This window comes from Marmota flaviventris, chromosome 1 (genome assembly GCF_047511675.1).
Source record: "Marmota flaviventris isolate mMarFla1 chromosome 1, mMarFla1.hap1, whole genome shotgun sequence".
In the NCBI taxonomy this organism is placed as follows: Eukaryota; Metazoa; Chordata; class Mammalia; order Rodentia; family Sciuridae; genus Marmota; species Marmota flaviventris.
In genome coordinates, this window is record NC_092498.1 from 192,988,134 (window position 1) to 193,003,095 (window position 14,962).

Consider the following 14,962-nt stretch of genomic DNA (forward strand, 5'->3'; position numbering starts at 1 on the left):
TACTTTAGATTATTATCACCCAAAAAAGGAACACTTCTTTTTCCCTTTGTTCCAGTTGTTGGCAATCATTAAACTGTTTTTAGTCTTTGGATTTGCCTGTAGAATAATTAAGTTTCATGCAAAAGACGTAATTTCATCAATGAGGAGATATTTATATATATATGTGTGTGTATATATATATATATATATATATATATATATACATATGTATGTATAAACTAGGCACTGAGTCATCTATTAGATTCTCTCATTTATTGTAATTATAACTGTCAGTTTAATATTTTATTCCAGATAAAATGAAAGATGCCATCATAGCTAAATTGGCTAATCAGGCTGCAGATTATTTTGGTGATGCTTTCAAACAGTGTCAGTACAAAGATACTCTCCCTAAGGTCAGTTACTGTTTTTATAATCACTTGGTTATTTTGCATGTGGAAATAATTTTGTGTACAAGCAGCAAGTTGAAAATTACATATTATAAAGAAATGAGAATTTTTAATAGGAGCATTTGAAGACTGTATTTATAGAAATTTTTTTTTTGAATTTAAGATGCATGAATAATTTTGTATTTAGGGGGTGCCTTTGTCTTTATTCTTTACTAAACTTGTTTTTCCAAGCTAAAACTCTTTCTGGAAAACTTTGACCATCTATCTTCAGTGATTTTTACCAACTCAAGGCATTGTGTCATTATGAATCATTGGTAATTTGGTGCTAGCATGAATACTTGAGCATGTTGATTATTCACATTTTTAATTATTGTCCTGTTTTCTTAGAGATGAGTCTTAAAGCGCAAAAACAGACATAAAGGAAAAAAAGGAAAAGAAAACATAACAAATTCATCTGATACTTTGATTAGAATTAAGTTTTGCCAGCAGGTATAGAAAATTGGGCTGCTAATGGACAGCTAAAGAAAAGCAACCATCTAAACCACATAACACAGGAAGTATTATGTTTTAATGTAAACTTTTTTGAAATGGCAATTTAAAAGACTATTCAGAGATGATCATTTGTAAATGATAAAGCTGATAACAAAGTGTTGGAATAGTTAAAAAAGAAAACTTTAAAATTGAGTGAATTATGTTTCAACTACTTCATAAATATTCAAGGATTAGTCTCATCTCTGTGGTAGCAGATGATATTTGTTAATGAATTTTTAAGTCATATTCAGAATCTTAGTAAATTATATTAGAGAGCTTTGGGGTAAGCTTAAAATTCACATAAGTGTATCAACAGTACCCAATAGTCAGAAAACAAGTAATAAGGAATTAAGATGACTATTCCTGGGAATTTAAAATACACCAAGAGCCTAGTAGAAATTTGCCCAGGACTCTATTAGTAGATTAACTCTTAAAAGAGAATTGGGATCTCCTCTCACCTTTTTTTCATCTGAAAGATCTCATGTTCAGCTGCACAGTGTACCGTTACATCCTGTTGGGCCATTAGTTCAGTCCTGTCACGGAGAGAAGAATGTCACCTACAAAGACTTGGAAACTACTTCTGCAGCATTCCTGGTATTCCTTGAAAATCTCCCGTTTAAGTACCAAGTTTTACTCCAGCCTTACCTTGAGTACTGACTGGCATGAATACAGTTTGAGATTTAGATGTCTTTAATTTTTACTTTTTCTAATAAAGCTCATAAGGTATTTTCATATTCTAGTTATAAAACTGGAATATCTGCAAGTAGTGATCCAGGAAGCTAGGAAATTATTCACTGGGAGACAGGAAAACATTCAAGGTAGTAATTCAGTTTTTGATTCTCTTATATTTTTGTCTAGACAGTGATTGTCTAGTATATTTCTTGGATTTTTTTATATCATGTACTTCCTAAAAGCAATGAAATTGCAAGTTAGGATTTGGTTGTTTGGAGGAGGCTCTACCAATATTATGGCTTTTCTGGGTCATGTCTTTAGATTTTTTTAAAATTGATTTTGACTGGAATTACTTTAAAAACAAGGGCAAAGTAACACCACTTTATCATTAGTCATTAACTTAGTGTATTTGTATGTCTGTGATGTGTTTTTTATATGGTACTGATATGTTAGTGTACCACTAAATCATTTTATATGTCTAAAATAATCTATTAAGAAGTCTCTTAGCATATGAATTTAAGTGAGAACTTACTTTACTGTCTTTTGTCTTTTAAACATGATGAAACAGTCAGCTATAGAACAGTTTCATTAGTATATGTGAGTAATGGTGATTTAGTCAATTCCAAGGGCTGGGTAAGGGCTTATAATAAAGCTTCTAAAGCCCTGTGCTTGGTATTCTTCTGTGACTATACATTCTACTTCTTTTTCTAATGCATGCTCTCCTTTCTTCCTTGTAAACACAATGCTGACTTCATGGCTCAAAGAGAATTGTAAAAACCTAAATTGGCTTTGGTTAACACTTAAAATAAAGAACCAACAGTAATTTTAATTGGAAGAAAAAAATTGAATTTATGGCCTTCAGTCCTTGCAAATTCATGTGGTCTTCTCTGTTTATACCTCATGACTAACCTGTCTCTAAACCATTAATGGGGTGATGCTAATTTCTGTCTCCTTTTCCTTTTTCTTCCTGCATCCCGTGTTGTCTGTGATGGTTTGTTTGGTTGGACTTTCCCCTGGTCAGTATTTTTATTTCCAGGAGGTGTTCCCTGTCTTGGCTGCAAAACACTGTATCATGCAGGCCAACGCTGAGTACCACCAGTCTATCTTGGCTAAACAGCAGAAGAAATTTGGGGAAGAGATTGCAAGGTTACAGGTGAGTTTCTTGGTGATAGATAAAACTCCATTGTCCTTTTTTTTTTTTTTTTCCCTAGTGAGACTCCCAGGTTTACTTATTAAATTTTCCCATTCATTGCCTCTATCAGAGATAAGTGATTGTTTCTGTTGTCAGGCTTTACCTACTGCATGTTTTTTGATGTGGTCAGAATGTTTTTTGCATGGCATATTTTGCCCAAAAAATTCATATGAAATTTGTCTTCAGTTCTTTTATTTACCCATATTTCTTTCTTTCTTTTTTTTTAAAGAGAGAGAGAGAAAGAGAAATTTTTTAATATTTATTTAGTTATCGGCAGACACAACATCTTTGTTTTTGTATGTGGTGCTGAGGTTCGAACCCGAGTCGAATGCATGCCAGGCGAGCGTGCTACCGCTAGAGCCACATCCCCAGCCCCTACCCATATTTCTTAATTATTTTTAAAAATATATGTATTTTGTCGATGGACCTTTAATTAATTAATTAATATGTAGTGCTGAGAATTGAACTCATACCTCACACATACTAGGTGAGCACTCTACCATTGAGCCACAACCCTAGACCTGCATGTTTATTTTAATGCAAAAATAGTCTAAATTGATTATAGTGCTTCAGGAAGATGTGTAGGACATAACTTGTGGCCTAGCCTTGGTCTAAACTGGAGCATGTAATTCCAAAGCTTGAGAACAGTGTTATACACACATATACAAATCTTGTAAACAGCAGAGTACCTTCATGGCAATTGTATCCATAGTGTTGGCATTAGAGTTGCCAGAAACTTGCAGTGACATCTGGGGCCACTTTGTAGCAGGGGCAAGAGCTATATAAATGAATTGTTTATGTTTCGTGTTTTTGTAAATGGAAAATATAGGATTGTTAGGGGAATTCTAATATTGATTGGATATTAGAAGATACTATGGAACTGATGTTCAAATTACTCTTTTCTTAAGAAGATAAACCCATACTGATAAAACCGATAAACCCAGATTTTTAAATGTGTCTGATTTTTTTAGGGATTCACTCTCATTATAATAACTTATTTTCTTACATAAAACCGCTTCTGAGCAAAGAATTTCTGTTGGAAGGATCCCCCCAAAGGCTAGCATATTTAAGTTATTAGAAGTTTAATTTCTTTTTTTTCCCTGAGAATTCTAGGATTATTAAATTTAAAGGGTTGGGGTTCTATAAACTAGTCAGAGAAGATGTGTTTTGAAATGTTAACCTAATTTTTAAATACTGTAAAAAGGAAAATGTCAAATTTGTACAGTGAAATAAAATGAAGACATTTCTCGGTTGTAGATACAGAGTTTATAACTTAAGTTTTACAGCTTTAGTTATAGGTCAGATGTTAACACAGACTGTTAACACCAGTCCCTGGCAGTTCCTTATTCTAGTAGGCATAGAATATTTAAAAAATCAATTTGAGGGCTGGGGTTGTGGCTCAGCGATAGGGTACTCACCTAGAACGTGGTAAGCCCTGGGTTCGATCCTCAGCACCACATAAAAATAAACAAAAGTATTGTGTCCAACTACAACTAAAAATAAAATATTAAAAAAAATCAATTTGAACTCACAAATAGGCAAACAGAACAAAGAAAGGTGAGCAACAAAACATATTTTCTGTATCTTCTTACTTTGTGGAGTACTGAATGATCCTGACAGATTATTAGATGGTTAAACCATTAAACCAAGTTTCTAGTCATTGCTACTAACAAAGGGGAGTAACCTATTCATTGTGTCCAAGCCAGAAACAAAAACAAAGCCACAGCCAGGAAAATCAAAACAATAAGTAAAGTGGTAGTAAAGGTAAAATTGCTGTTTTGAATTACTTCTTGAACCCAGAATGGTTGTATCTGGGCTTAATACAGCTCATGAATTGTACCCCTTAGATAATGCAGTTTATTTGGCATTATTTGAAGGTTCTCTTTTCTTGGTAGAATTTTCAAGCACCAATGTATAATTTTCAAAAAGATATAAAAACATATAGATATAAAGATATATAAACAAGATTCCTTAAGATTATTTATATAAACATATAGATATAAAGATATATAAACAAGATTCCTTAAAATTATTTATATGTTGGATTTATTTAACTCATTAATGAGGGATTTAGCAAGATGACAAATTTGATTTCATATAGATAATACTTTTTTATTAGTGAAAATAATAAACTACAGATATTAAGGAGATTGTCCTTTTTTAGGTGATCTAGGCTGAGGTGTTTTGGGATGAGGGGTCATGACATCTGAACTTTAGTTTCATATGACTCTGCAGAAAAAGAAAAAAGTTCATGAATATGCACATACATATGGGAAAGTAAGAGATAAGACAAATATGGCAAAATGGTAACAATATCTGAATCTAGATAAAGGGCATATTGTTATTTGTTATTCTGTTCTTTAAGTTTTTTATGGGCTTGACATTGTTTAAAATCAAAATTGAGAAAAACTAGGTATATATAAAGGCATCCACTTCAACCGTAGCCCTTTTCCTTTGTCCTGTTCCCTTTTTTACCACTACCCCGTGGGTAATTTTCATTAGTTTCTTATTTAATCTTTTCAGTATTTTTTGTTTGAAATAGAAGCAAATATTTCTGGCATCTCTTCTATATGAATTAGTATCCCATATGAAGGTCCCACTCTAATGACCTCATTTAGTTATAGCTCAAAGGCCCCATTTACAAATAGTGTACGTTAAAGATGGGGCCTTCGATATAGGAATTTTGGGTAATGTAGTTCAGTCTATAGCAGCAGGTATATGTTAAATTCCTAGGAATAGGATTGCTGATATCAAAGTACAAATACATCTGTAATATGTATATTGTGTTCAAATCATTGATTCACTGACGTTTATCCTCATGTATGATATATGAATTCAGTTTTTCTCTTTTTTATTAACGGCTACCTAATTGTCCTCAAACCATTTGTTATAATGACTTCCTTCACCTCACTGATTTTGAGATTCTCACATTATCACATATTAAACCTACCACATATATTTAAATTTATTTCTGAATTTTTCATTCTGTTTCATTGGCTCAGATTCATACCATTTTAGTTATTTATACTTATGTGTTAGGTATTTTCATCTTTCATTTTTTAAAATTTCCTGTTTTTGTTGCCTGAGTTTTTTGGAATTATTTTACCTTTTTATGTAAATTATTTATTGTGGGAAATTTCAAACATATAAATATAAACCATTAAATATCCATTACGTAGCTTCAATAACTGTCGGTATTTGCTGTTTTGTGTTTCTTCTATTTCATCTCCCCACTCTTATCTTTTTGTGATATTTTATAGCTATGTCACATACATTTTACCTGTAAGCACCTTAATATGTATCTGTAATAGCTGAAGATCAAAAAAATTGAAACCACAGTACAATGCCATTTTCTAGCAAAATTAATGATGTCATGGAAGAAGAGTGTTTCTGAAGTGGGGTCCCTGAGTTCTCTGAGAGAAGGGGGAACTTGACTCAGGACCATCAGGATTCTTGGCATTTAATTCAGCATTAAAGAATTTCAGCATGTGCCCATCAAAGGCATAGACAGAATTTTATTTAGGAAGTGAATACATATTCAAGGAAGAATGGAGGCAGTTTTAAGAGAGAAATACTGGGCTGTGGTTGTGGCTCAGAGGTAGAGCACTTGCCTAGCATACGGGAGGCACTGAGTTCGATCCTCAGCACCACATAAAAATAAAATGAAGATACTGTGTCCACCTAACTAAAGTAAATAAATAAATATTAAAAAAAAAGAGAGAAGTACATTAGGGATAAAGCAAGGAATATGTATTCAAGGGGAATGTAGGCCATCTTGAGAGTGAGAGACATGGTTCGGGGGTTCCTGGCTCTTCTTTTAAAGGAAACTTGGTGAGGGGTAGATAGGAAGGTATGTAGGAATGGTATCAGTCCAGTGATCTCAAGATAGTATGTTTAATCTATCCTTATCCTTATATGGTCTTCTTCATCTGATCAGTAGATGGTGCTGGGAAATCCCTTAGATAATAAGTTCCTGAAGATATCATCTTTCTCTTTGCTTAATTTATTTATTTGGGAGTTAATTAACATTGTGCAGGTAGATTTACAGATTTTCCAGGAATTTTAGGAGTACTAGGCCTGCAAAGGAGACTGGCTTAGGGAGTGACATGCTTGGAAAGGTATGTGAAACTTTTGAATTAAAATCTTATTTACTTTTCCTTCTTTTATGTCTTCTTTTTACCTATTTTTATTCTCTCCTACTTCAATGTTAATATATTAATTATATTCACAATTCGATATTATTCCAATCTAGTTTAGTGTTCCTTGATTGTTTTTCTTATGGGGTCTTGGCTTATTCAAATCAGGATTCATACAGAGGCCTCAGATTGCATTTAATTGATACATCTCTTAGAACTAATTTGTAGTAGCCTTCTCTCAACTGCATGTTGATTTTTTTTTTTTTTTTTTTGTACTAGTGATTGAACTTGGGGCATTTACCACCTAGCCACATCCCCAGCCCTATTTTATCTGTCGATCTATCTGTGGTACTGGAGATTGAACCCAGGGATGCTTAACCACTAAGCCACATCCCTAGCCCCTTTTTATATTTTATTTAGAGACAGGGCCTCACTGAGTTGCTTGGGGCCTAAGTTGCTGAGGCTGACTTTGAACTCGGAATCCTCCTGCCTTTACCTCCTGAGGTGCTCGGGTGCCCAGCTTTATTTTTTATTTTGAGACAGGATCTCACTAAGTTGCTTAGTACCTGGCTAAGTTGCTGGGGCTGGCTTCATATATTGGATCCTTCTGCCTCAGTCTCCGAAGCTGCTGGGATTACAGGCATGTGCTTATGTATTTCTTATTATATGATTTTTGTGATGTCTCTTCTGCCTTTTGCTCCTTATGTAAATGTTTTCAGTCTTTCTTTCTTAAAGGAATTTGTATTTTTGTTCACTTCTTTCCCTGATTTCTGTCAGTTCCCATTTCACATTTTCTTACTATCCATCACCCACTGTTGTCAGGGCCATATGGTCCTCTGTTCATACTTTGTGTTCTTTTAGTACTGTGATTGCATCCTTAAGTCCTTAAGCCTATTTTAGTTTTTTAGCATACTGTTTTCATCTATTTTGTGGCAATGTTTGGTGAGTTTTCATTATGTATTTGAAAATTATGCTTTTCATGTTCATCCTTTTCTGTGGTTGGTTTTTGTGTTCAGGTAGATGAGTTAGTTACCTTTGTGTTTGAAGGATATTGATTTAGAGGAGGTTCCTGGGTTGGGAATGGACCTGGGTATTTTTCCAGGCATCATTGTGGAAAGGCTCTCTCTGTAGCCCTGCTTCTCTGGTCCTAAAAACCTGGCCTTTTATGTACCTGTGCTTCCTACTGCTTCTACTTTTTATTTATTTACTTCTACTATTTATATGTGCTTCCTGTGCATCTTCTTTTAAGTTTGTATTTTGCTGGCATTTTCTCAGTGCTCACTGCCTTTTCTTCTCCCTTCTTTGCTTTTCAGTCTTTCCTATTTTCTACTTTCCCTAGCAATCCTGTTCTTTTGATGAATCGGCCTCTTGCTCCTAGTAACTCTCTTGGCTTGATGTCCCTCAGCATCCCATTTTTTCCGTGACCTCCTGGTTGCTTTTCATAAGCTGGCAGTTGTTTTTTAATTTTCTCATTGTTTTCAGATTTGGTTAAAGTAATTTGTTCTTAGGTAGTGCAAATTTATAATATGATTTAAGTTTGTGCAGTTTCCTATTTTTCAGTTACACTGATGATACAGATTTTATTTTGTTTATCTTTATTTCTTTACAGTTTCATATTGATCTTACATATGTCCAAAATTTGTTATTGTATATTTTGTATTTTTGTTGCTAGTGGCAGTGGATCTGTTTCTTCTGCTACTTATTCAATTGATGATTATTTATGTGTATTTGTTATATTGATTTTTAAAATATTTTTGTTTTCTTTTTTAGTTGTAGATGGAAACAATGCCTTTCTTTCTTTCTTTTCTTTTCTTTCTTGTGCTGGGGATCAAACCTAGTGCTTCACACATGATAGGCAAGTGCTCTACCACTGAACCACAACCCCTGCCCTGTTATATTAATTTTGTATCTAAGCTAACTTCCTCATTATTTAGAATTCAGTTGATTTTTCAAAGTTTTTTTGTATATGTCACTTGTAAATAATATATATTTTTTCGTGTTCTAAATTATATACCACTGATCACACTGTTGTTTTGACATGTTTGTGGTTGTAATGATACTGATAATTTTCATTTGCTCTAGGGATGTTATATTTTTCTACTAAGCATAATATCAACTTTGGGGTTAAGATTTTTATTATATTAAGGAACTACATATTTCTATTTTACTGAGATTAAAAAAATAATAAGGATATAGTGCTAGTCAGCTTTCTGTTAAAAATATGTGAGAGAATCAGCTTTATAAACAGAAAAGTTTTACTTTGGCTTACAGTTTTGGAGGTTTCAGCACATGATTTGTGGACCCTGTTGCAGCATATGAGGCAGCATATGGTGGCAGCACACGGCAAAACCTTTGATTGGGATGTGAGTAGAGGAAGATAAAGGGGTCTGCATTCCATTATTCCCTTCAAAGACATGCCCCTAATGACTAGAAGATCTCCCGCTTTACCTCTTAAAGTTTCTACTACTTCCCAGTAGGATTATGGGCTGGGGATCAAGCCTTTAACCTGCCGCAGTCTGGCTGGGCACAAAATCACGAGCCACCACACAGCTTGTAGATTCAAACAGCAACTCTTTATTCCCGAACTCACACCAGCCGTCTACAATCACGTTCTGGGGAAATCCACGTTCTCTGCCCAAAATCCACCCCCACTGGGCTTCTGTCTCCCAAAAAAAAAACTGTCTGAATCCCATGAGAACTCAAGGGGAACTCAGGCAGCAGGATACGCCCTATTCCTAGTAGGAATAACATTAAACCTGGAACCACCCTAAACCAGGAACACCCTAAACCCGGGTCATCCTAAACCGGGAACACCCTAAACCCGGATCCGCCTTGGTCCTTGAGCAAGGTCACCTACATGCAATGTCACTGCAAAATGTCCTATTTCCACGAGTCCTTCCACTAAGCAACATGGGGTACGCTGGCCAGGAAATTGTCATACCTACTTGGCTAATGGCTCCCAGCATTAACCCATGGGGACATTTATCCAAATTATAGCAAATATTGAATATATGCAAACACTTTTTTCAACATCCTATGGAGATATTTGATTTTTAATTTAAGTTCATTGCTCTAGAGAATGGAATAAGTAGATTGCTAGTATAAAATCTACTAGCCCATTTTTGTATTCTTGTGATTTTGGCATTTTAGATTTGCTCTGTCTCCTTATCTGATTGTTTTACATAGCTGTTTTTTTTTTTTTTTAAATGTGTTAAAGTATTATATATTCTCTGATTGTGGAGCCCAGGGTACTTCATGTCTGCAAAGTCAAACTCATTAATTGTGTTGTTCAACTCTTGTATGATCTTAAATATTTTTTATGTACTTGGTCCAGCTGTTGCTGAGAAAGGAGTTTAGAATTTTACTTTGACATGGATAGATCTAGCAATGTCTTATTATAATTACTAATGTAGTGCTGGGTGCTGTAGCGCATATGTGTAATCCCAGCAACCTGGGAGGCTGAGATAGGAGGATTTTAAGTTTGAGGTCAGCCTCAGCAGCTTAGCAAGACCCTCAAAAACTTATTGAGACCCTGTCTCAAAACAGACAAACAAAAAGCAAAATAAAAAATGGAAAGGGCTGTTGTGAATTGTGCTGCTTTAAACATTGATGTGGCTGTGTCCCTGTTGTATGCTGTTTTTAAGTCCTTTGGTTATAGATTGAGGAGAGGGACAGCTGGGTCCAATGGTGTTTCCATTCCCAATTTTCCAAGAAATCTCCATACTGCTTTCCATATTGGCTGCACCAATTTGCAGTCCCACCAACAGTGTATGAGTACCTTTTCCCTTACATCCTCGCCAATACTTACTGTTTGTATGCATAATAGCTGCTATTCTGACTGGAGTGAGATGAAATCATAGAGTGGTTTTAATTTGCATTTCTCTAATTGCTAAAGATGATGAACATTTTTTCATGTATTTGTTGATTGATTGTACATCATCTTCTGAGAAATGTCTCTTCAGGTCCTTGGCCCATTTATTGATTGGGTTACTTATTTTTTGGTGTTTAGCTTTTTGAGTTCTTTATATACCCTAGAGATTATTGCTTTATCTAAGGTGTGAGGGGTAAAGATTTGCTCCAAAGATGTGGGCTTTCTATTCACCTCACAGATTGTTTCTTTTGCTGAGAAGAAACCAACCTAGATGCCCTTCAATAGATGAATGGATTAAAAAAAAGTGGCATATATACACAATGGAATATTACTCAGCAGTAAAAGAGAATAAAATCATATGATTTGCAGGTAAATGGATGGAGTTAGAGAAGATAATGCTAAGTGAAGTTAGCCAATCCCCCCAAAAACAAATGCTCAACGTTTTCTTTGATATAAGGAGGCTGATTCATAGTGGTATAGGGAGAGGAATAGATGAACTCTAGATAGGGCAGAGGGGTTGGAAGGGAAGGGGCATGGGGCAATTAATGATGGTGGAATGTGATGATCATTATTATCCAAAGTACAGGTATGAAGAGACAAATTGGTGTGAATATACTATGTATACAACCAGAGATATGAAAATTTGTGTTCTATATATGTAATAAGAATTGTAATGCATTCTGTTATCATATATAAATAAAAAAATAGAAAGGGCTGGTTATGTAGCTCAGTGGTAAAGCTTAAATCCCCTGTTACCCCCCACCCTTAAAAAAATTGCTTATATGGCTGGGGATGTGGCTCAAGTGGTAGTGCGCTCGCCTGGCATGCGTGCGGCCCGGGTTCGATCCTCAGCACCACATACAAAAAACAAAGATGTTGTGTCCGCCGAAAACTAAAAAATAAATATTAAAAAATTCTCTCTCTCTCTCTCTCTCTTTCAAAAAAAAATTGCTTATATAGTGAGAGGTTTTTACCTGCAAAATTTAAGAAGTCTTGTATCTGTCTGGCAAATTGGCAAATATTAAAACATGTGCTGAATTTATCTCTTTTTGTGTTTTTGGCTTTACTGTCTATTTTACCTGACATTGCTACATTTTTGCCACCTAAATAATATAGTTTGAGCCTTAAATTTGTGTGAGACATTTATTCATCTTAAAAAGAAAAGGCCAAACCTTTTTTATTAAAAATATTTTTTATTGTATTTACTTATTTTTTTATGTGGTGTTGAGTATTGAATTCAGTTGCCTCATGCATGCAAGGCAAGCGCTGTACCACTGAGCTACAACCCCAACCCAAGGCCAAACCTTTTTTAAAAATTTTTTTCTTATTGATGTTGAAATGACACAGTATTTTTCTGTGTTTCTGTTTAAATTTTTCCTGATTTCTCCTTTTATTGAGAGTTCCTTCCTTCATGTGAGGGGCTATGATGGAGGTGAATCTTACACTTGTATGGTTTCAAGATTCATGTCTTAGGTTTCTGTGAGGGGTATTAGTACAATTTACGTGTGAATTCTTTGGGTTCATAGACATAATTCAACACCCAGCCTTTCTCAATGTCAGTTTATCTTGATTAACCATTGGATTTCTTTTACTACCTTGGTAATTTACCCATGTGTGTAAAGGGGATTTTTAGTATATATTATTCTTCAATTTTTGGGTATTTGGTGATGGGAGAATTTCCAGGTTATTCTGTTACCCATAATGCTGGAAATGTAAAGCCCTCAAATTAAAGTTTTTATTTTAAACCAATGCTAGGCATGGTAATGGTCCAATTATTATGTTGTGTGCATTTAAGAATATGTAACAATGAATCCTGCTATTAAGTACAGTTAAAATGAACCAATTAAGAAATGGAAAAAATAAATCAATGCTACGTAGAGAAAGAAAATGTTTCCTTTTTTGGTCATTTTTCTTTTTAGCATGCAGCGGAATTGATTAAGACAGTGGCATCTCGCTATGATGAATATGTCAACGTAAAGGATTTTTCTGACAAAATCAGCCGTGCCCTTACTGCAGCAAAGAAAGATAATGACTTCATTTATCATGATCGTGTTCCAGACCTTAAAGATCTAGATCCTATTGGCAAAGCCACACTTGTGAAATCTACCCCAGTCAATGTACCCATCAGCCAGAAGTTTACTGGTATGTTTGATACTCATGTGCACATTAATCTTTCTCATCTTTTCTCCAGTTTAATCTGTATTATTTTTAACTAAAAATCACACAGTTGCTCTAGTATTTTGATATATTTGCATGCATATTGTTTGAAGTGAATGTGAGAATAAAAATTAAGTATTGTATCTTTAGTCGTTTTTTTTTTTTTCCTCCCAGGTGGTACTAGAGTCGAACCCAGGGGAGCTCTTCTTAACACTGAGCTACATCCCCAGTGGGCCCCCCTGTCCTTTAAAAATATTTTCTTAGTTGTATATGGACACAATACTTTTATTTTATTTTTATTTGGTGCTGAGAATCAAACCCAGTGCCTTCCACAAGCGAGGCAAGCACTCTACCACTGAGCTACACCCCCAACCCCTCCCCACCCCCAGCCCTTTGTATTTTTCATTTTGAAACAGGGTCTTGGTAAGTTGCTAAGGCTGGCCTCAAACTTGTTATCCTCCTGCTTCAGCCTCCAGAGTAGCTGGGATTGCAGGGTGTGCTGCACTATGCCTAGCTTTAATGGCATTTTAAGATGGAAAATAAATGTTAAAGCATGCATAAAATATACAACAGTCAGAAAGCTTGAAACTGTTTGAATGATTAAGATTTTAAACAAGCACTTAAAAAGCAAACAGATAAAAATAAACATGTAATTTTTTTTTTTAATGGTACTGGGAATTGAATCCAGGGACTCACACATGCTAGGCAAATGCTGTACTATTAAATTGCATCCCCAGCAGACATAGTTATTTCTTAAAATGTAGATTTATGGAATCGTATTTGTGTTAGATAAATAAATGTTATAATATTTTTGTTTATCATTAATATATGTAATATGTATTTGATGGATCTAGCTGAGATCCCAGAGATAATATTCTAAGTTCCTGAGAAAGAGTTATTATTTTAGCAAATACAAAATATTTGCCCTATGCCAGGGACTCAAGGATTTTATAAAGATTAGTTCATTTATTTCTCAGAATAGACCCATGAGATGGGTACTATTAATATCCCCATTTTACCAGTAAGGATACTGATGGACAGAGTTTTCATTTCCCCAAGGTCACATGGCGAGGAAGTGGTGGAGCTGGAATTGAACCTGGCACTGTGGCTTGCACAATTTAATCCATAAATGAGCAATGTTAACCAAAGATCTTTCTTACTCAATGACAACGCATCTCAAAAGTTAAATAAAATAGAGTTCAAGAAGGAAAGCTTTGTGGGTTAGGGATGTAGCTCAGCATATGTGAGGCCTAGCATGTGTGAGGCCTGGAGTTTGATCTCTAGCAACATTAAAAAAAAAAAAAAAAAAAAAAAACTTTCATTATTGCCACTGATCTTGTATATAGTGATCTAAAAATTCTCATCATGGGGTTGGGGTTGTGGCTCAGTGGCAGAGCGCTTGCCTTGCATATGTGAGGCACTGGGTTCGATACTCAGCACCACATAAAAATGAATAAACAAAATAAAGATATTGCATCCATCTGTAACTAAAAGATATTAAAAAAATTTTTCATCATTATACTTCTAGTATTTATTTACTTATTTATTTAACCACTGAGCTACATCTGCAATCCATGATTTAGTTTTGACCTTTAAATGTTTCTAAACTGTATGAATATTAGAAAGAAGTTTGAATTTTTGTGCTAAAATTTTGTTGAAATGTCCATTTATAATTTTAGATCTGTTTGAGAAGATGGTTCCTGTGTCAGTGCAACAGTCTTTGGCTGCGTTTAATCAGAGGAAAGCTGATTTAGTTAATAGATCAATTGCTCAAATGAGAGAAGCCACCACCTTGGCAAATGGGTAGGTAGAGCTTAACTTTTATAAATTAGCCTCTAAAGTTTCCCATGGTGGTTCTTTGAATAAATAGTTTTTCTGAACTTGGAACAAAATGTCAAAGTCTATATGATTTAGCAGATGTAGATAAACACATACTTATACACACACACACACACACCTCTCACTCTCTCACACATATACACACACACACACAATCTATAAGACTTCTTGCAGACAT

The 14,962-nt window shown here is 34.7% G+C and overlaps 1 protein-coding gene across 2 annotated transcripts in view; it reads left to right on the top strand.

The window, feature by feature from the left end:
• Nucleotides 1-14,962, top strand: part of Pdcd6ip (programmed cell death 6 interacting protein) — a 75,221-nt gene that overhangs the window by 25,882 nt on the left and 34,377 nt on the right. The window contains exons 6-9 of one of the 2 annotated variants that reach the window (XM_027932133.2): nt 292-392; nt 2,611-2,742; nt 12,708-12,930; nt 14,625-14,748. In XM_027932133.2, coding sequence (XP_027787934.1) covers nt 292-392; nt 2,611-2,742; nt 12,708-12,930; nt 14,625-14,748 — 580 coding nt within the window. The remainder of the gene's footprint in view (nt 1-291; nt 393-2,610; nt 2,743-12,707; nt 12,931-14,624; nt 14,749-14,962) is intronic. The other variant, XM_027932134.2, reaches the window with a different exon arrangement.